Raw genomic sequence first — 22,095 nt, 5'->3', positions numbered from 1 at the left:
CCACTTCTGTGGTCCTGGTTATAAACACAGTGAGAGAGACACTGTGATGGCCCTTGAAGCAGTCTGGAGATGGGCTGGGGGATGTGGATCACAAATGGTCAGTGGAGAGAAGCGTACGGATCCGAGGAGGCCACATGGACACAGACAGTGGAGTCCGAGGATGCAATAAACCCTGTGGCATAGCATCCCTGTTACAGGAACACCTTGTATTGTTTCCATTTCACGCATTAGATTATTTCTCCCTCTTATCTGAAGTGTTTTCTCCTTTTCCTCTGCCAAAACCAAGTCCTACCTCTCATTCCTGGGTGGGCAAAAGTGCCACATCTTCCATGGCATCTTTTTTAACGATGTGTTGATGTCTTAGCAGTGTTGCTCTAATCAAAGTGGAAAATCCATCCTGCTTGTAATTTAGATTCAATCTCCTTCAGGGAGATGTCTGAATTTAAGTTGCACTATTTAGGTAAGCAAATTAGAGAGATTAGCAAGCCAGTAGCTGGATGTTTCCTCTGTTCACATGCCAAGTTTGGTAAGCACGCGTGCCCACCACGTGCCAGGGCAGACATAGGCTGTTCTGAATATGCAAATGTTATTAAGCAAGTAACACAAGCCAAGACAAAGTTTGAAATATTCTCTTTAGATAATGTTTTCCTGTGAAACTGTATTTTTGACTTGATGCATTTAAGAATACAATTTCAAAACATTAAAGTATATGGGATATTTGAAGAATGGCAATGCAGGCTTTGGTATTTTATAAGATGTCTTCAACTTTTTGGAATATTGCATGACATAAGCAATGAGCCAGCTCACTAAATATGCAAGTAAGCTAGTGGACACAAATAGGATGGTAGGCTGATCTTATGCTAGTCGACAGTCACACAGATCAAGTGTCAAGGCCAATGTTGGTTGCTGAAAGAGTGCTGGACCAGGCGCCAGGGAATCCTCGACCTTCTCTGGGGTGTCTGTTCCTCCCTGCATGCCTGGGAATAGGATTTTCAATTCTGAAACTGGCACTGAGCTGGGAAAACCAGGTGGTAGGTCACCTTGACTGCATCATCAACCTATTGCAGTCACCCAACCCCTTTGGGCATCATAGGCTTTTGTTTGCAAAATTATTTTTTTCTGTGGAAATTCTCTTCCAGATCTGTAATAAATTATATTCAAAACTGGCTGACCAGTCCCTCTTTCTCCATTCCCTTTTGCACTGTTGTTTTTCAGTCCCTCCCACTCCTCGACTCCACTCTCTTTGAAGCTGGGCTGGTTCTATGGCCTGTTTTAACCAAGAGAAAGCAGCAGAAGTGAATCGGTTCTGACATGAGAAACCTTACTAGATTTCCGCTCATTCTTTGGATCCCTGCCCATGGCCAGACAGGCAAGCCCGCTCATCTGCTAGAAAACGATGGAAAATGTGGGCCAGAGTCAAGGCAGCCCAGCTCTGCAGGACAGATGTCGCAGATGGGATGAGGGATGTATAAGAAACCAGCTAAGAGCAGAGTCACTTCCAACTCATTCTGCAGCTGAGAGGAGACAAAGAGGGAGGCTGGAGAACAGCTGCCCTGCTGACCCCCAAAACCACTGAGTAATAACAATGACCAATTCAAAGCCATGGGACCGTATTTCAGGGTGGTTTGTCACACAGATAGTCTTAAAAGGAACTTCCAAATTCAAGGTGAATAGGTGCCAATGAACATTAATGTGCTACCAAGTAGGTGATATTCCAGCAAGGAAAATCGTGGGGACAGAGGGTTGAGACTGTTTCTTACAAAGAGAAAATCTGAAATACCAAATAACCGACAAACAAAACCCAACACAAAAACTTCTGCTGAATTTGGGAATCCTAGTCAGAAGAAGTTTCTCTATCTGAGAAAACCATGGCTTTGGGCTCCTACTGGTACTCATATTTGGCCTATATACTGTAAGTCAGGACTAATGATACGCATTTATCCCTCTATAATACAAATAATCACTAACTCCTGATGTCATCTGCGAGTACTAAAACATGAATCATATTACACTCATTTCATAATCTCATGACACATAACCTCTCAGCTTATAACAGCTGTAATTCATGCTGGGGTGCTCCTGTATAATTGGACAGAAGCTTTAAAATCCTGCAGTAGTCCCTCTAAAGAAAAAACGAAAGCTCACAGAGCAGAAAGGATGCACATGCATTCTTAGAAGAAGACTTTTAGCTTATAGAGCTAACCTGTCCACCAGCTCACCTAACAGAATATTGGTCATTCTGAAAATGGGACAAATGGAAACCTTTACAAATCTTCTCCAATTAAATTTCTTCTGCAAGGCTCAAATCTGTCCTTTGGCATTCACTCACAATTTCAGCTGACCTCACATTGACAGAAAATGCATAGGAACAACTGAGGATTTAATTTTGCCTTCAATATAAAATGTGCATTTTTTGTCTCATTATATGAAAAATGAATAGCTATTTTTTAATGACATCTTGTGACAATGCCTGCATGTCTCCATCCCTAAACATTTAAGTAACACCACATTTATTATTCCTGGAGAGCTTTTTATCTCAAGTTTTCTAAGCGATTTCCAAGTGAATGCTGAATCTCAATATCATCTTTCATTCCTTATATCCCACACTTCCTTTTGATCTCAGAAGTACCCAAATTTATCTCATCACATTATTCATTTACCTGGCATTCAAGCCTTTTATGATTTCTCTTCTTTCAGTCAATTGCTGGGAATAGCTTCTTTTATGCTGTGTGTGGTTTTCTTTCTCCATTTTCACAAACACACCTCTCCAAAAGCAAACTGACTAATGCAACCCAGAAAACCTCTTCTCATTCATCTCCAGCTTCCTTTGTCCTCATGGGACATAAACCGAATTCTCATTATCCAAGGGTATTCAGATTTTGGGAAGACATTTGGCTGAAATTTAGGAAAGGCAGGCTCATGAATTTGGGCAATCTGTTTTATTTCTCTGATCTTCAGTTTTATTATCTATAAACCGAGGCTGTTGGCGTGAATGATCGCTAAGATTTCTTCCACCTTGAAGAGAATCGGCTTTATCAATATTTTGGGGGGCACTGATGGGGGTTACGTTTTATAATGCATAGGTATTTCCTGCCCCAGAGTGGTTTAAGAAAAATTGCACTTCTACCATATCTTAGTGGTTGAGGGATTCTAATCTACCATGTCTTCATTTAATTATTATTTTTTTTTTTAGTTAAAAATGCTTTCTTTTGGGCCTCCCTGGTGGCACAAGGGGTTAAGATGCAACCTATGATGCTGTCCGCAGCCACTACAGCATGAGTTTGATCCCCATCTGGCCAGGGAGCTGCCCACATGGCGCAGGAGACCTCTCCTGCCTCGCCCGCTGCTCCCCTCAGCAGTGTATCTCAGTAGATCTGCCTGTTTTGCTCCCCACTCTGTCTCTGGTGAATCCTCTCAACACCCCCAACCCCGCACCTCTGCCCTGTACCCCAGTTCTTGGATGCATAAATAAATGAATCTTAAAAAAAAAATTGCTTTCTTTCATTTCCCTAAGGATGCGGCAGTGTTGAAATAGGAATGAGGTGAGAGCAGAACCTAGGGGAAAGCTGGGTTTTCCTGCTGAAAATCCCCAGCATCTGGACACCGCTGTGCCCCCTCCCTCCCTTGTATTCATTTTAGCAACGAAAGAGGCTTTTCCCATCTGCTGGGACTTAGCCTAAACCAGCTTGGGGCTGCAAGGGCCATTTCCCATCTTTCTCCACGTGGCCGTGAAGAGGGACCCGTCGAGTGGTGGGGATTACTGCTCTGGGAGACCAGCCAAGTTCCAGAGGAGACCGACTCCTGACAGACCTGACTTCCTAAGTAGGTTCCCTTGGCACGGGGTCCTGTGCCCCTCACATCTTAGTAAGGGGACTTGGAACTGAAGTCAATGGCTGAGAGAGTCCAAAAAGGGCGTAGTGGTCAGGATTTACAGACGGTGATGACCAGTGAGGCCCAGGACACTCGGCCCCCAGGACCACCGTGTCGAGCCTGCGAAAGGCATGACGTGGCACAGGCACAGAGCTCCAGGCTGTGCAGAGACGGGCTTCGGGGCAATGCGAGGACAGGCCTGCGCGGCAGACAAGGGCAGGAGCAACCAAGGAGAAGCCCGTCCCCGTGGGCGGTGTCGGTCGCTGTGCTGCGAGCAGGTGTTGAGCGTGAGCTACACCCAGCATGCGAGAGACCAGCTCCCTTGTGCAGGGAATGAAGCTCGCGGAGATGAAATAACCTGCTCGGGACCCCACACAAGTGAACAGGCTAGGGACTGAACTGCACGCATAATTTGGGAGGCCCAGGAAACACTGAACAAGGGTCCTTGTTCATAATGCTGAAAGTCTCCATTCGGCGACAGCAAAAGAGGAACGCAGCACGAGCCTTGCTCAGCGTGGCTCTCCACGCACCCCCAGATAGATCGCCCCGCGCACCCCACCCGGTGACCGGGAGAACGGCTGTGATTTAAAGCTTAGTTTAAGTTGTAAAGTGTTTCAAAATACACGGATTCTTTAAAAATCAAGGACAGTGAGAAAAGGAACAGATTTCGCTCTGCTTAGCAGCTCAAGGCTGGCTGTAACCACGCAGCCAACCGCCACTATGCGAGAAAGACTCACCAGCCCCCACCCCCCCCCAGTGTAAAAGGAAGGGCTTGTCACAAGTCATGTGCGAACTGCATCATTGGAGTTAATTGATACAAATCAGGAGAGTGAAGCCCTGTCCAGTCACCCTTGGTGAGGGACATGCTGATCCTGAAGAGCTGTGCCCTACACCCCGCCGCTCGGAAAGGCCTCCTGGGCACTCGCATGATTCTGGATAATGGGCCGCCCCATTCTGCTGCGTCAGACTTTCCAGGGGGAGTGTCTGTCTGTCTACACTCCTAGTAAGATCCATTTAAGGCTCTTATGATCGAACCACTTTCAGAAAAATTATTGCACAATGACCGTGATGTCATGGTCGCCCCCCAAATTCAGCTAAAGGCTGCACAGACTGCAGAACTCATGAGAACATCCAGATCTGTCTGATTGTCTCACCTGTCATAAAAGGCACCAAATGAAGTGTTTCGTGGACTCAGAAGCCCATGTCTTTCAGTAGCAAGGAGCAAAAAGCTCTGCTTGGGGAGCACCTGGACCAGGACCTGCTGCCAGGGGCTAGGCCAGGTGCCTGGGGAAGGAGCACCCCACTGGGATCCTCTGGGGCTGCCGTGCAGGGAAGGGGTGCAGGATACAGCTCCTGTCCATCACTGCTGGAGAGGCTCCCAGAGAATGCCCCATAAGTGAGGCAGGAGGGTGCATTTAGACTTTTATGTTAAACATAACTGTGGACCCCCCAAAACTCCACATGATGAAAGAACCGAGTGGAGGTCCTGAGAAATCCAGAAATCATGTCGTTTAAAGCCTACAGGCTAGATGACACATCATGTTTCAATTTCATAAGCTTCAGGGCCCCTATGCAACTTGAAGAGACAGCAAGTTGTAAATCACTGCATTAAAATTGGACACACACTAGGCCTCCCTGGTGGTGCAAGGGGTTAGTAGTTCAATCCTAACCTAGGCTGCAGCAGGAGTTCAATCCCCGGTTGGCCAGGGAGCTACCCACATGGCGAGGAAGACCTCTCTTGACTCGCTGGCTGCTCCCCTCAGCAGTGTATCTCAGTCAATCTGCCTGTTCTGCTCCCCACTCTGTCTCTGGTGAATCCTCTCACCTCCCACACCTCTGGCCTGTGCCCCAGCTCTTGTATGCATAAATAAATCTTTTAAAAAAATTGGACACACAGGTGCATGCAGGCATACCGGCCCCCCTGTCTCTTCTTCCCGACATGCACACTCGCTCTCTCTTTCACACACACACACACACACACACACACACACACACACACACACGGACCTGCACAGGACAATAATAAAATTTTAAGTGCTGGTCTCAGTATGGGGGAAGAACATAGCCCTATTCCACACATATGATTTATACAGAGAAAGCCTCTCAAATGTGGTGTGCCACCCTCTAAATTTTTAAAACAACTTTATAATAGCATTTAAAACCAGATAGGGACAGTTTGGAGAGGAAAACTACATCAAAGGGTTTAGTTAAAATGATTTACTTGTGGGTTTTAAACAGCATTAAGTGGTTTGTGAAAAGGGTTCTGATTTGCGCCTAATATGGATGGTGCTTAAAAGTCTGGGCACCAGAAAGGTGCACCCCGAGAGACACATTCACCAAGAAAATGCAGCCTTAAGTACAGCGGGGCATTTGCATCCATGGCTGCCTTTTGGAATATTCACATTTAACGCCCCCCCCCCCCCAGAGGCTTTGCAGATGCTTCACAGGGTGAAGGAGGGAGGGGGAAGCTCACCTCCCAGGGTGCTTTCCATGGAGTGCGAGTCCTGAACACTGGGTTGACCAGAGAATCAGATTCAAGCCAGCACACAAGGAGCTCTCTGGGAAACCCAGCTCCGGTGAGCCATTTCCTTCATAAACGGACCACGCCCTCCTTCCCCATGCAACTTCCCGACTCAATTCCAAGTTATGTTAATTGTACCCTGTGAGAGGGAAGCCTCTGATCTTTACACGCCTAGCCTGCGAGAAGTAGTGCTTTCAGCGCGTTTATGGGAACATCTTTCTTCAAAGACATGTACGGGGGCATCTCACGCGCTCTCCTCCAGTCCTCAGAATATCCTGAATAATTTAGCCTGAACTGTTACCATCCTCACTCACATGTGGGCGTCTGAATCTTGGAAACACAAAGGTAAGCGCTGCAGAGGGCCTGGGGGCACCCATTTTTTCAACAGATGCATCTGAAGTGCGTTTTAGTCCCTGCAGGACACCACGCCCGGCTCTGGGGTTACGCCACAAGCCAGCGAGGCCCTGGTGCGTGGAGGCCATGCTCCAGGCGGAAATAATGGAACAGTGAAGGAAAAATGAAGAACCTTCCCGTGGGATGGATGCTGTGAGGAGCACAAGGTGGGGAGATGTGAGGGGGAGCTGGGGTGGGTCTCCAGTGCAGGCCGAGGGTCAGGAATCAATCCCACATGGACAGAGATGAGATCAGGGCTGGGGCAGCGGGCATAGGGCTGGGGGGAGTGGGCAGCAGCCACACTCTGAGCAGGGAGGAGCAGAATATGGGCAGGGAATGGGGCGGGAGGGTGTGGGGTGCTGGGCCTTTATGAAGAAGACAGGGAGGAAGAAGGTGGTGGTCAGCTCACCTGGGCTGCACCTGCCATGGGGTGGGGCGTTGCTTTATTCTAAATAGAGGAGGAAACCACTGGAAAGTTTCAAAAAGTAAACTGACCTGTTTGAAGTGAACATTCTGCCTGCCGGAGAGAGAGTCCTGTCTGGGGACGAGGCAGAGGCTGGGCAATGAATGTGGATTCTGGGGGCAGCTGGGGAGACAGAACCACTTCAAGCAATTAAATTTTATTTTTTAATCTCTGCGGCATAAAATGATTAATGATTGGCTGTGCACACAGTGTAAATAAATAGTAGATGATAACATCTGGGCAAAATAAAAGGAGCTGATTTCTCCTGTTTTTAAGGCTGTGACTCGAAGGTGAAGAGGAGGAGCCGTGCCCTCCGGCAGCGGGCTGACTCGGGGTTATCTTCACGCCGACAGCCAGGGGGGCTGCTGACTCCTGAGGCTGCCCCGCAGGACACACACAGCTTAGGACAACATGCAAAATCTTAGTGTCCTCCTGGGGTTATCACAGACCTCGCCTTCACATTAGAAAATCGAGTTTCAAAGAGATTGTGGGGCAGCTCCAGGGGGAGAGAGACAGCAGCACGTCTTCAGCCTGTGCATCAGACAGAGCTGTGGGGGGTCCTGATGGGAAGCCCTGGCCCCACCAGAGCCACCTCTCAGATCCTCCAGCCCCCAGCTGTTTCCAAGTCACGCTGGGGCTCAGAGGAGCCCGCACGTTGTTTCCAGATGGCCCTGCGTTGCTCCACGCCTGCAGCCAGCACTACCTCGTATCATTGCGGCTCAAATCACACAGCCAGTACATGTCGATGTTTACTTCCGCTGAGTCTTGTGTTTTCAGTACCAATTACACCAACAAATAACAAATGAAAAAGCTGGAATCCAACCAACACCTCACAAATAAACACATAGTTGTTTTCACATTTATTTACTTATCAATAACTACCAGCAAAGCGGAGGCCAATGGTTTCCTAAGCGCCATTTTGATTCTTTCTTAGTTTTTGTGCTAGTGAATTTGAAGGCGTATAGGTCAACAGGTGTTTTGGAAAGATGTTAGAAGCTATGTTTCGAAATACACACGAGAAATGATTAATTCCAACAGAGGAACTGGTAGTGCAGAGAACAAAATTATAGATACGCGATTAAGATTTACGTATTTTTCTAGAAAAGCACAAATACCATAATCAGATCTATACCTTGACATGCTCACTGTCTTCTTGTACTAAGTTTCCACTCACTTTTATATGCACACTCACACTCACACACCCACCCCCACACAGCGCACAGACAATGCCAGTAGAAGAAATAACCCCTGGTGTGTGAGCTCACGCCGCCAGCACACTGGTTTTCAGTGGAGAACCATCTCTGTTAGCGGCTGCCTCAGTGCAGGGACTCTGCAGGTGCCGCTGATGGACAGCGCAGAATTTCTACCAACCCACCGGCAAACCCCAGTGCAGTCACCTGTCACTGTACTCGCTTGTATGGAATCCCAATAAGGAGTTTCTTTCCAAAAGTCTTTGAGACCCTGACCCTTACATGCCCTCCCGGCCTCAGAAGAGGAATGAGCAAGCGCCTTGTAGAACATGGGGTCTCAGGTGAGGGCGAACTCAACTATGTATTTTAACTAAATGTGGATTCTAAAATTAGAGCATTACTATCCCAGAGTGTGCACTCATCTCTCCCTAAATAGTGAACAGTTCAAGGCATCCCATTCACAAGTAACTTCCGACCTCACTGTTAGTAATTTTGACGTGATTTTTGTTTCAATATGCGGAGATACAATTTTTTTTTTTAGTTCTGTTTTGTATTTAGAAACCTACATAAGTTCTCTAACAATTCAAATTTTTTTAATGGATTATTTTGGACTTTCTACATACACAATGAAATCTTTTGCCAATAATCAGTTTTATTTTTTTCCCCAGTTCTCTTAACTTTTTCTTGTCTTCCTGTGCACGCTAGAGCCTCTGTGTCAATAGCTTTAGGAAATGTCCTTGAGATGAGAGGTGGTTTCTGATTTAACCTTCAGGGTAAGCTAGATCTCAGTGGTGGCATCTCCTGAATTTTTGCCAGCTCATTGATAAATAAAAAAAAAAATTAAATAATGTTTATTTATATATTTTATATTTAAGTCTTCATCTTTTTTGGGGGGGGAAATTGGTGCAATATTTAGTGTAAATTTTTTCAATTACATGCGTAGCCTACTCTAACATGGTTCTTAAGGTTATATAACAAAATAGATGCCTAAACAGATGTGAATTGAGTCTTTCAAATATAACTATTGGCTACTAAATTAAGCAGAAGCTCAAATCTCTGAAAATTCTTCTCAATTTCACTCTTTCCAGGTTTATTTCCATTCCTATATCTAATCTGTACCACGCCCAAGTTACAGTGACGTGTCCTGGACTCATGACTGGGTTTCTGTAAGCTCTGAAGTTGCTCTCTAAACTGTATTCTTCCTCCACTTGTGAAAATTCTATCCAAGGATCGTGCCAGAAGGCATCTCATCCCACAAGTTTTCCCTCATCTTCCATCTAGATTTTAGTTACGTCTTTTCTTAATTCTCAAAGTTTGTCTGTATGTGAAACAGATCAAACACTGGTTGGGGATCCAGAGAACGGACTCATTCTGAATCTAACATGCTACGTGTGTGACCTTAGGCAATCTCCCTGGTGACTCAGGGATGATGATATTTAAAACAGGGATGATGATATCCGCTTATGCTATTTACATTATTTTGAGGACTGGAATAAAGTAATACATATATAACAAAGCCAATCCGCAATAATGGCAGTTATTTTTGTTGTTTTCTTAACTAGCCTGTTGTAACACCAGAATATCTAGCAGGCAGCCTGTGTTAACGACTGCCATAAATATCTGTGTTTTAGTTACAGACAGGGTTAGTTTTATTGCCCATGAGGTAGGTGCTTCCCTGAGGAATGGGGTTTTCTCTTACTGGTCCTGGAATCAACTGGCATAGCGGCTGCCATTCAGTATATGTTGAATAAAGTTTTGTTAGCTTGAAATAAACTGCATAGACTAGAACACTCTAGATGAAATAGCATTAGGGACAGGAGCAGTAGCGCTACCATTTGCAAACAGAAACAAAATGAAACTGGTTCCCTGAAACAGGCAAATGCAGCCAAAAATATAGGGACCATCTTAGATATGTTTTCATCTATTTATCTACGTACCTATCTGCCTACCTTTTCTTTTCTTTTTTTTTTAAGATTTATTTATTTATTTATACAAGCACTGGGTAAGAGGGTGAGAGAATTCACCAGAGCCAGAGTGGGGACCAGAACAGGCAGACTGACGAAATACACTGCTGAGGGGAGCAGCGGGCACGGCAAGAGAGGTCTGTGTGCCATGAGGGACCCTCGGGGATCGAACCGGCGCTGCAAAGGCTGCGGGCAGCTTCATAGCCCAGCGCTCAACCACTGCGCCACCAGGGGATGCCCTGTCTACCTTTTCTTAAATTACCCTGTCAGTTGAGTAACATACATCAGTAAGCTAGTAATAAAATTTGTTTAGGCTTTTATGGAAATAATCTACAGATTGCTTTTCACTGTCATCAAGGTTATAATATCTATGCCCTAGTTTGTAACCAGTCCACTGATTGCCATTATAAATCAGCCATAGTTAAATTACATCACGATACACACACAAAACTGAAAAGGAGTGACTAAGTAACTCTCGGAGTAAACTAAAAAACTGTCGTAAAATACTTCTTTTCTAATCATCTTCAGAATCTTCTATTTTATATTCACTGAAGAGTCACTTGGGGAGGTAGCAGGATCAGTCAGTAGCATGTACTTAGATGCTTGAATTCCCCAGTACTTTAGATGTTGTTTGTATTAAGGACAAATTAAGCTGAAAGTTGTAGTCTGGGGGGCTTTTGGAAAAGAAAAGCCTTTAAGCAATTAATGACTTGTTCGAGTTGTGCCTATGCGGAGAACGTAACCAGGCAACTCGTGCAGCGATTTATAGTAACTGGGGTAAATGAACCATAGTTAGAAGTAGAATTTATGAACTGTTTGCTAAGCTGGTGATTAGAGTGTAAAGCCACAAGCTGAAGGTGCTCACAGCACAACAGAACCAGAGTTATCTTGTTGTCATTTACAGCTTAAATTAACTGACTTCCTTGGTATTATCTCCCCACTGGGAGTTCAGGCCTGTTTTGCTCTATTTAAGAATTTTTCAAAGAGTGGAAATGAGAGGAACAAAAGTTTGATGATCTTTGTGTTTTGTGTTTAACTGGAAGTCATTAATGTGAAGATTTGTGATCATAAACGGAACCATTTAAAATGTGAGAATGCTCTGTTTTCCTACTCCCATGCAACTAGTTGGCATGGTGTGAGCACACTGTCACTCAGGCACATATTATTTGGGGGTTACTCATTGTCCAAGTTTGGAAACACTGACTACCCCTCAAAGTAATGTGGCTCGATGAAGGGAACAAAGTTATAGCATAGCCCAGAAGCATCATGATGACGCCATCTTTGCAATTGTTTATAATGTTTGATCAGTTGATCAGTATGTCGCTGAAAACAAAAAAAAAACAGTAAATATTTTTTATGGTTGGATTTTCAATCAACACGAATGTGGTCCAACTTATCATACAGATGGAGAAAGAAGAATAAAGGCAAGATGATTTCTGTGTCTCTTGGTTTTCAGTTATGCTCCAAGGCTTCCTTGGGAGGGGAAACAAGAATTTAGTTGTTTGGTTGAAGGGTTTTTCTGAACATTTGTGAAGTGTATATGTGTGTGTGAAAAAGAGGGGGGGGTGCACAGAATATAAAGTTGGCCATGCAGTTTTTGAATATAGACTGAAGAACTGTGAATCCTTATCATGTATATCACAGGCACCCAGAAGGAATTCCACCACTATCCTCCATGCAGACTGAAATTCGACAGCACCACTAACTTTACTATTAAGATCATCACAGAATCATTGACTGGCGCTAGACTTGATTTTAAAGCTTGGCTTCCTGATGGATAACCTTGGACAAATCTGTTAATCCTTCTAAATTTCAAAATTTTTATAGTATAGTTGACAATACAGAGTTGTGCGTTGACATGTGCTAGAAACTAAATTTAAAGTTAGAAGTTGATTTATATCATTCCTCTAACTTCCACTATAGCTTCTTAATAATTGAGAGAACTTAAGAAGAGTCTTTCATTTGAGTAGGAATTTCCTATGTTATTGAGGTTGACCAGTATGCTCCTGGGAAGTAGAGAAGATACAAAATTTGGAAGAAGGTTACAAGGTGAGAAAACAAAGGACTGGTTTTGGGGAATTGTTTGTCCAATGTAGTTTGGAGTCAGAATACTTTGGGGGATGATTATGTGTGTGTGTGTGTGTGTGTGTATGTGCGTGCTTTCAGGGAATGAGATACATGGAGAGAGAAAGATAGCTGAACAGTTAAGCAGGCAGGTGTGGACTTTAATCCCCTGTTAAGTACCTTGTATATTTATTCACAACTCCATTCCTGGCAGCAAGCATTGCAGCACTGAGACACTTACAAATATTAGATAGGCCCAAGTAAAATTCATACTATTCATTTATTTTTAATTAATTTTTAATTGAAGTAATATTTGGATACCCCCATCAGCTATTAATTACCACTGTAGCACAACCACCAGCAGCTAGAGGTGACTCACTTATTTTTAACACAAAAATGGCAATTTCATTTAATTGAGCTTAATATTTGTTGAATGAATTAATAAATGCGGAGAAAAATAAGGGGAACCTTTAAATACACTCACGGATTATGGTCATATTCAGAAGAAAATTCATGGTCCTCCCTGGTGGCACAGGTGGTTAAGTGCAGCGCTGTGAAGCTGTTCACAGCCTCTGCAGTGCTGGTGCGATGCCTGCCAGCTGTGCAGCAACCCACATGGCCAGCAGACCTCTCCTGTCTTGCCTGCTGCTCCCCTCAGCAGTGTATTTTGTCAGCCTGCCTGTTCTGTTCCTCACTCTGTCTCTGGTGAATCCTCTCACCCCCGCCCCTCCCCGCACATCTGGCCTGTACCCTGGTTCTTGTATAAATAAATAAATCTTTTAAAAAAAAGAAAATTCAGATTAGTAGTTTCGGCAAGGAGATGACACAGTTACAGTTGAGCTTTGGGAAGATTCCTTTGGCTATGGAGGGGACATGATGTGTACAGGGAGAGCAAATGGAGGTGACTGAAAAGCACCATTCAGGATGTTTGCACCTCAAGAGACTTTAAGTGCTTAATCTCAGGTACTGGGAAGAAGAAAAAGAAAGGTAAAGTTAATTCAGGGAAGAAAGATGAACTATATGTTCTAATTAATTAAAAAATAATTGTTGTTTGAAGGTTTGTTCAATTGGCCTGTTGATTGAAAAGATGGTAGAATAAGAGAGAGATCAAGTAAACTAAAACTGAATCTCTAGGATCAGTAACTTTTTTCTATAATTCATCTCTGAAGGACTCGGACAAACAATTGGAATTGTTTTCAAAACCAGTAGTTTCTCTCCTTGAAGATGTAACCTAGACAGTGAGGCGTGTCCCACCTTGTCTATGTACACGATGAGTCTCTATTAAATGAATTATATTACAAATATAAGTGATTTTGTCTTAAGAAAATTCCTTCTACAAACTTAATGTTTACCTGAACTTTTTTTTACTGATTATAAAGAGTATATAATAACTATAGTTTGTAAAACTGAAAAAAAAAACACAGAATTAAAATTATCCACCGGCCGTCTTTTAGAGATAATCTGTGGCTAATTTGGGAGCTCCACAAAATATTTACTCATTTATACACACATACACATATGTGCATATGTAATTATTATCATACTTATGTTTCAGCTAAACCATTTACATTTCCTAGATTCCCTTGCTCAGACATCAATCTCCACGCCAGTCAGAGGTCAGTCAGGGGCACAGCCTGAACTCCAATGTCCTGCGCCCCATGCGCTGCTCCCAGATGGACTGACCGAGAGGAGCATTTGTGGAACTGCACCCTCCCCTGTGGGTGTATAGCGGGATGGCCGCTCTTGGGAAATTTGAAATAGACTTTAATCTTTTTTTTGCTGGAAGCACTAGACAGAATTATTTAATTTTTAGAATTTGTGGATTTTACTATTCTTCTATGTTACTTTTTATTGGCAATATTTATTTATAAATGGTTTCAAATCCTAGGATTTATATCTTTTCTCACACAACTATTGGATTAATAATTTCCAAACTCACTTTGTATTAGTGTTGACGGGGAAGAGCAGAGAGTGACACCTTCCCCCTTAAAGGGTGGCTTCTGTGTGGTAGAGGGATTCCAGTCACCTTTTTTTAAAGAGGTCCAATTTTTTAACTTGGTTGGTCTACCATAGAGTAGAGGTTAGTGGGGAATTCCCCCTGTTGGCTTATTTTTCTTAATTTTTTTTTTTTGCATAGGAGAACTGGGGTGTAGGCCAGAGGTGTGGGGGGTGAGAGGATTCACCTGAGACAGAGTGGGGAGCAGAACAGGCGGATCCACTGAAATCCACTGCTGAGGGGAGCAGCGGAGAGAGAGGAGAGGTCTGCTGCACCATGTGGGTAGCTTCCTGGCTGGGGATCAAACTCAGCTGGTAGTGGTGACGGTGCTGGGATGTAACCCCTAGGCCACCAGGGAGATCCAGCTTCTTATCTTACTTTGTTACAGTCTCAGAGGTCTAGGCTTCAGCAAGCCACTGATCATTTCTTAGTTGAGCCCATTTTTACCCCAAGGGACACTTCCTCCTAGAGGCTGACAATTTGTCCATCTATCTTCATCAATTTCCAATGAGTCTGTGACTCTGCATTTGTCTCCCTGAGCACAGCATTTTAAAGGGAAGGTGGTGGTGGCTAGTCAGGCAGAGCCGAGCACAGTTTTCAGGGGAGCCTGCACCCTAACCCCACTGTAACGAGTAAGGCTGCTTCCCTCTCATCTCTGCGAGCTGTGGATGGCTGGGAGCACAGGTGGCCACCAGAAGCCCTAGCGCATGGCGCCCTGTCAGCAGTTCATAGGCATTAAACCGTATGAAGTTAGTGATTAGCCTCCTCTTCCCTTAGCTGAATGTCGTTTTGATCATTTCACTTCCTTTGAAAGCTTAGACTTTAACTTACAAAGAAAGTCAGCTGATAAATTCCTGATTTATGCATGCTTATTTCCCCTCATTACACAATTTCCTAGTACAGGGGAAAAAAGCAAACAAGATACCTAGGGTTTACATTGTTTTATGTTCTTAATATGTAAAAGACATTGTCACAAAGGAAACAACAGAACAGCTTGTTCATTAGCTAACGCAGCATGGAGGTGGAAGCAGAGGGACAGAAACAAGACCCTAATTATACCCATGAATTCCTCTTCCTTAGAAAAAGCAAGAAGACTTTTCCCTTCAGTAATAGTGTCCTTCAGGGCTTGTGCTGAGAATATATTTTTCCATATGTCTGTGAGTCAGTGTGTGAGCCTGATCATTGTTGCCTAATAAACACAACATGAATTCCCATTAGAAGTCGACTAATGGGTACTTCAAGTGCAATTTTCTGTGCGTGTTAAATGAGTAAGTTGAAAACTTCGCTGTTGTGAAGCTCCTTGGTGAGCAAGGGAATATTAGAAGGGACTTTGGACAAGTCTTAATGTAGATTATAGTTCCATAAAAGAAAAAATTGTGCTATAATACTGCCCTGCCATAGGATCATTTTTATTTTTTGAATGCAGGGTTTCTTCAGCGCCCATTTGAGTTACAGTCCATTATCCCTGTAACTGGTACCCCCTCCATCAAGCAATGCAAACTGGTATTTAAACTACTTCGAAATTTCAATAATCATGCATAATTTTTAAACATACATGGCTATTTTGTGTGGCTCAATAACAGTTATATATGTGCAGCTAGAAAGGAAAAAAAAATAAACTATGCCTTTGCTGAAAATCACATATTCTTCATTTTAGCCAAGATTGTCCACAGAAAGTGCAGGAAATTGAACATCACTAATGAAGGCTTAATATTTGTGCACTGCTGGAGTGCTTCTGGGTGATTATATTTTAACAAAAGTTAATGGCCAAGTAATGGAAATAATGAGCTGAAGTGAAAATCCAATATGCATTTGATGAGCAGAACGTTGAGAAAGAAAGCAGACTAGAGGAGAAAATCCCTAAGGAACATTTCACATCTTAGTTCTCCTGAAACTTGTTAGTTTTAGTACAAAAATGGGCATGACAGATAAAGGAAACCAAATGGAAACATGCTGTTGATCTTTACAAATGATGAGGCAAAATCCAGAGACTCTTAAAAGAAAAAAATAAGAGAGCAATCTGTGCATGATCTATGATGCTGATCATGGAACAAGTAAATATCCAACTTCCTAGTACAGAAACGATCCTGAAGATAATGAACTGGGAGGAGGTAAGGCTGAGAGAACAGACATGCTAGGGAAAAATGGCAAGTGGACGTTTGGGGCTCTGAGGGACCAAAACAATGTCAATTGAGGGACAAAGATTAATAAATAACAAGTGTATCACACAGCAAACCTAGAGATTGCTTTAATACCAAATAATAATTTAAATCTTAAGTATCTTTCTCTTTAACCTCTTTCACCTCTTCTTTCTCTTTGCCTCCTGGAGAGGCAAAGAGGATTGGCAAAAATGTTTTGAAATTGAAGCCAGTATTCGAAGACTTAGGGGTTGCAATAATGCCACCATCATACCACCATCCGCCACCATATTACTCCGCCACAGTAGCTACACTGTCATCCAGGTGATAGTCACTGATCACCACTAAGTAGCAACATCAGTCAATGTGATTTACATATAGAATTTCATTCAGTCCTTACAACCTGAGGAGGTTGCTCCGTTGAATTTCAATTTTACAAGAAAACAAATTAAGTAACTTGTTCATATCCCTTAGTCTACAGGATAAGCAGGCAGTCAGGTCCTATTTTATATACTGGGTTAGAATGTAACTCAAAATCTTTTAAGTGCTCTGTAAACAATAAATTCTGTAGACATAAAAGCAGCCATGATCATTAACAATAACATGGTTTACTGTTTGAGCAGCAGTCACGCTGACCATTCTCTGATAGAAACAACTCATCCTGTAAGATGAGTAACAAGCGACCACAAACCAAGTTCCAGTATAATCCATATTCATACAGGCTTTAGGTGTACCATTTTGGGCCAAATGGTTGTAATCTTTTGTAATATATAAGCAGTCAACTCATTTGTTAGATTTTTTAATTAAAAGTCCTATTATGTTCTAGTTATTACTTATCAAACTTTAAACTGTAGGATAGTGATTTATGTACTTCGTGAAAAATACCAAAGACACTGTGTTTACAGATCTCATCCCAAATAAACAAAACCAAACCTGGATGATTCAGTCAAACTTTGGCTGAAAAGTGTGAGCCAATGAGTTCCTTGGCTTTCAGCTGATTGTCTATCACCCATCAGTTATAACAATGCCTTTGTGCTGTAGTGTCAAATTGTGGTTAATTCTAGATAGAAATTTATTTTTTTCTGAGTTTGTGGCATGTTTTTAGGTGACTACAAGACTCATTCTAGAATTAAAATTGTCTATTGCATTTTATGCCATTGCTCTGGATCTAATTTTATGCTGGATACAATTTTATATAATACTAGTCTTTATTTGCCCATATAGGGAGCTGTCACTTAGTGTTTCAATCTTTAATTTGGAAAGAATTGAAAGTAATTGTGAAGATTGTGAAAAGAGAAGGCTAATTCATTTAACATTTTTTCCCAGTTGTAGGTTGAGAGAATGGGGAACATATGATTATATGTAATTTCAATAAAATAAACCATGATTTAAATCTGTAGCTCCATTGTGCAATATACATGATAACAATTTGCAAAGCCTTACCAGGTTTTTGACAACTCCCTTTTCATTTGAATTTACAATGATTGGTGTGCTTCACAGCAGAAAGTAAATCTAAAATTTCTATAAAAAATTAGTTGTCAAGTGCAATTGAGATCGATTTTAAGGAATTTCAAAGATTTATTGGAAACTTAAGTTTCCATTTATATTTTTAGAATGCAGAGTTTCCAAATAGCTTTCTATGTCTTCTTATAATGCTTTGTGGAATTCTTTTCATTGTTACATAAATCTTAATCTCATTTTTTTTAATTCAACAAGATTGTTCTCTTTGTGAAACCTGGCCTGTCCAGTATGGCAACAAATCATACACCACAAATAATGTTTTTTTTTTTTTTTTTGGCAAATGTGTGTGTCATTTTAATAATAAAAATTTAATATTTTTTTAATAAAAAAACTTTTTCTAATAAAAAAGTTTTTGGACTTTGTTAGCAAATAAACCAGTTTACAGACCTAAACATAGAGATAAGGATAGGCAAAATGCTAAGTAAATGTGGACTAGTTTGCTTTTGCTTGAATAAAATGAAAATACAAATACTTCACACTTTAACCTCTTTCTTGACTGACACTTTGACCAGAATATTTACATCTGGAAAGAGATTAGCACTGAGGAGTAAGGGGGACAAGAAAACTAGAAAATTCACAAACTCTGTTTTTTCAACTTCTAGAAAACAAAAGGTTTATCACGCTCATCTTTGTTGTAATAGTAGACTCATAATCTTGCTTTCTCTCAATACTTTTGCTATGACAAAAGAGATATCGCCGATTTATTTTAACTTATAATGTGGTAACTATGAATAATTGATGGAGAACATTCTCTCTTGAGCTGAAAGAAATAGGACAAGGCTCGCATGCTCCCCATAAGCACAGTGCAGTGTAATGTACTTAAAAGAGGAATGGCTTGTGCTGGTCTGGATATGCATTTTGATGATATAAAATTTTTCAATACATTCTAGGAAAACAATAACCAAGCAATATAACTTTTTTTTGTTGTTCACTATACAAATTTTTTCTACTTTAATAAGATTTGTAACAGGTTTTTCTTTTCTCCTTCATATTTCTAAGAATGGTAATTCAAAATATCGCAATTCAACCACATGCAACACTGATCTCACTTGTGATTTGCGCTCCCACCCTCGGCAAGAAAGAGAATTCTTTGAAAATAAATGTCTAGCATGACCATGTAATTCTACATGATCACCTTATCCAGGTAGCATATATACTTTGGCCTGAAATGAACCCAATTATTCCACAAATTATTTCATCTGCAAAAAGTCATTTAAATCAGTGTTTCTCAGACTTGACTGGGAAACAAAAATATTCAAAAGAAAATTTTCAAATATTTCATAATATCCCACAGTTACCCAGAGAACTGTTCAAACAGACCCCCGATGCTGACTTAAATCATTCTTAAATCATTTTAGCTATCTAATTATATATAAGTAACATAACGGATAAATATATGTCTATGATAACACGACAAATACATGACAAGGTATAAATTCCATATCCATGTAGATCCAAGGAAAAAAATCCTCTAAAAAATAATATGCAACATTATTTTAACATACTGGAGGACGTTATTTTGTCAAAGTAGAATCATTATTTGCAGCACCAATATGGTCAGTGATTGGTGGAGCACAGACTTTTCAAATTTGGCCTACAAAGACTTGGTTATGACTGGATTCTTCAATCACTTTTCATCATTTCTACACTTGTGATTCTTTTGGCTTTACTTGCCAAAGACAAATATTTACACATTAACTATTTCCCTGAACATTTCTCATTTTCCTGTGGCAATAAAAACAATCCTATACTATTTTGCATCAACATGATTAAAAACAAGAAGGCGACATAGGCACGGATAGCACTTGGACATACTTCATGATAAAGTGGTTACCAGAAAACCCCAGGGTATGTTTATATTATTTACAAAATTAATGTTGAAATGAAAATGTAACTCTTAAAAACGATCATAGATAACTTGTGGACCGATGCCCAAATATGTACACCTAAATGAAAACCGAAAATAACTAGCTTAATGGAAGTATTTGCTTTCTTTGTAACCCCTTGAAACTCCCAGCTGGTGCTGGAACACCGAGGAGGCAAGGAAGTCTGACCATACTGAAGCAGAACTTTGGGCTCTTCTGAAATCAAGACAAAACTGTATTTCAATCAATTCCTGAAATATCTCTCAAGATTCTTACATGCTTTACAAATCAAATTATGAAAGAAATTTCTAACCTTTTGTTCTCTCTAATGGCTTTGTCTCCTTTCTTCCAAGAAATGGTTGGTTTTGGAGAACCTTGGGGTTTGCATTCTATGGAGACTTCTCGGCCTTTGGTAACAATGATTGTCTTCTTCAGTTGATTTAATGCAAAAGTGGGAGCTGAAGCTGTTAAAAGAGAAAGTTTTACATAAGTAATGACCAAGGTCTAATGGATGATTCATCACGATTTCATGTTTTCTTTTGGGACACATTTCATAAAATCATAGTGTATGTATCCATGGCAAAGGCACTACAGCTTAAAACTTAGCATCTTAGTAACAACATATTCCACTGGCTATTATTTCAAAGTGGGTTCACAGACAAAGGCTGTTTCAAAAAAAAAAAATGCTTCAATTGTGATTATCAACTTCAATTGTAATGAAAATTCTATCAAAATTTTATTTCATTGATTGCAGTTACTCACTAGTTCCAACCATATATTAACATTCCAATTGTTTTATTATACTTTTAGCAAGACTCTCCAGCCTACGCGTGAATCTGAAAAGCACAGCATCTATAATTCTACTCTGAGACATTCATTTATACCAATTCATGGATATTTCTCACTTTTTTAATGTAGATGTTTGAGTCTATGAAGTTGTGAAATAACCATGTTAGCTACTCCAATGTTAGAATTCCAGCAATATTGTATATTTAATCCCCACGTCTGTAAGTTTCCACTTGAAACAAAGGACTAAAAAAAAAATGAAAAGATCTATAAGTTAAAGTCAGATAAGCATTTCCCAAAACAAACAAACAAACAAACAAACAAACAAAAAAACAACCACTACATTTACTGGGAGTCCTACAACATTGTCTACAACTTGAGGAAGAAAACAAAGCAAGTCACAGGTTGCCCTTTGAGACTGTGACTGCAAAGACTGTGTGAGGGACAGAGTCTCTCCCACACAGAAATCAGGATTCGGGACTCGGGAAACACATCCAGCTGGGGAGGCTGCATCCAGCTGCAAGAGCAATCTCTCCCAGCTCCCAGGACAGGCAAGTGCCGGCCCCTCTGGACTTCTTCTGTCCGCTCCTGAAGGTGGAACAGCCGCGTGGCAGCCAGACAGCCACCTCTCTGCAGCTGGACAGGCCGATCCTCTCCTCCCTTCCCGCAAAAGGGTCTTTTCCACACCCGCCAGCCACAGGTTGGCCACACACTTGCACGGCCCAGTGAATGGGAGGCGGCTTCTCCCTGGTTGTTTTCTCTTCACATGCGACACTGCGTCCCGGCGCAAGCAGACCTGTCCTTCCTTTCCCATAAATGCCAACACCCGCTGGAGCCCGTCAGAGCCCAGGCCAGCGGGAGCACCTGGATGTCGCAGGGGATGACCACCAACTGTTGCTTTGTCTTCACCAGAGTTAACTTCTGTCCTGGCAGACAAGCAGGCTGGGATGCGCTGTTTGGGAACCCGAGGAATGTCCAACGTTCTCTTTAAATTTCTGTCACTGTCTGTGGAGCCCAGCGCTGTGGTGCTGGCCTCCCCCTGCACACAACCTCCTTCCTCAGCTGGATGGGGGAGTCCGGGGGCCCCGCGGGCCTGTCCACAGCAGCTGCACACCCCGTGGCACCTCTGCCCGGTGTCGCTCTGCGCCCTGTGCGGTGGGAACGACCCCTGATGCTCACTCAGTTTCTGCCCGGCCTCCTCTTGCTCTTCTTCTGCCAGCTGGTCCAGCTGCCGGAACCCCGAGGCTAATTTCTGGCTTTCACCTCCTCTCTCGGTTCTCAGCATTTCCCCTGAAGGACCGCTCGTGTCCGGGCACCTGCTGCC

The 22,095-nt window shown here is 42.2% G+C and overlaps 1 protein-coding gene across 3 annotated transcripts in view; it reads right to left on the bottom strand.

The window, feature by feature from the left end:
* Positions 1-22,095, bottom strand: part of CNTN5 (contactin 5) — a gene marked incomplete at both ends in the record, with an annotated part of 519,573 nt that overhangs the window by 170,368 nt on the left and 327,110 nt on the right. For all 3 annotated transcript variants that reach the window (XM_084251216.1, XM_084251217.1, XM_084251218.1), the window contains one exon: positions 20,299-20,449. In XM_084251216.1, coding sequence (XP_084107342.1) covers positions 20,299-20,449 — 151 coding nt within the window. The remainder of the gene's footprint in view (positions 1-20,298; positions 20,450-22,095) is intronic.

The sequence above is a fragment of the Talpa europaea genome (genome assembly GCF_964194135.1).
Source record: "Talpa europaea genome assembly, chromosome: 12".
In the NCBI taxonomy this organism is placed as follows: domain Eukaryota; kingdom Metazoa; phylum Chordata; class Mammalia; order Eulipotyphla; family Talpidae; genus Talpa; species Talpa europaea.
The sequence above is the reverse complement of the archived record's forward strand: the minus strand, read 5'-3'. Positions and strand labels throughout refer to the sequence as shown.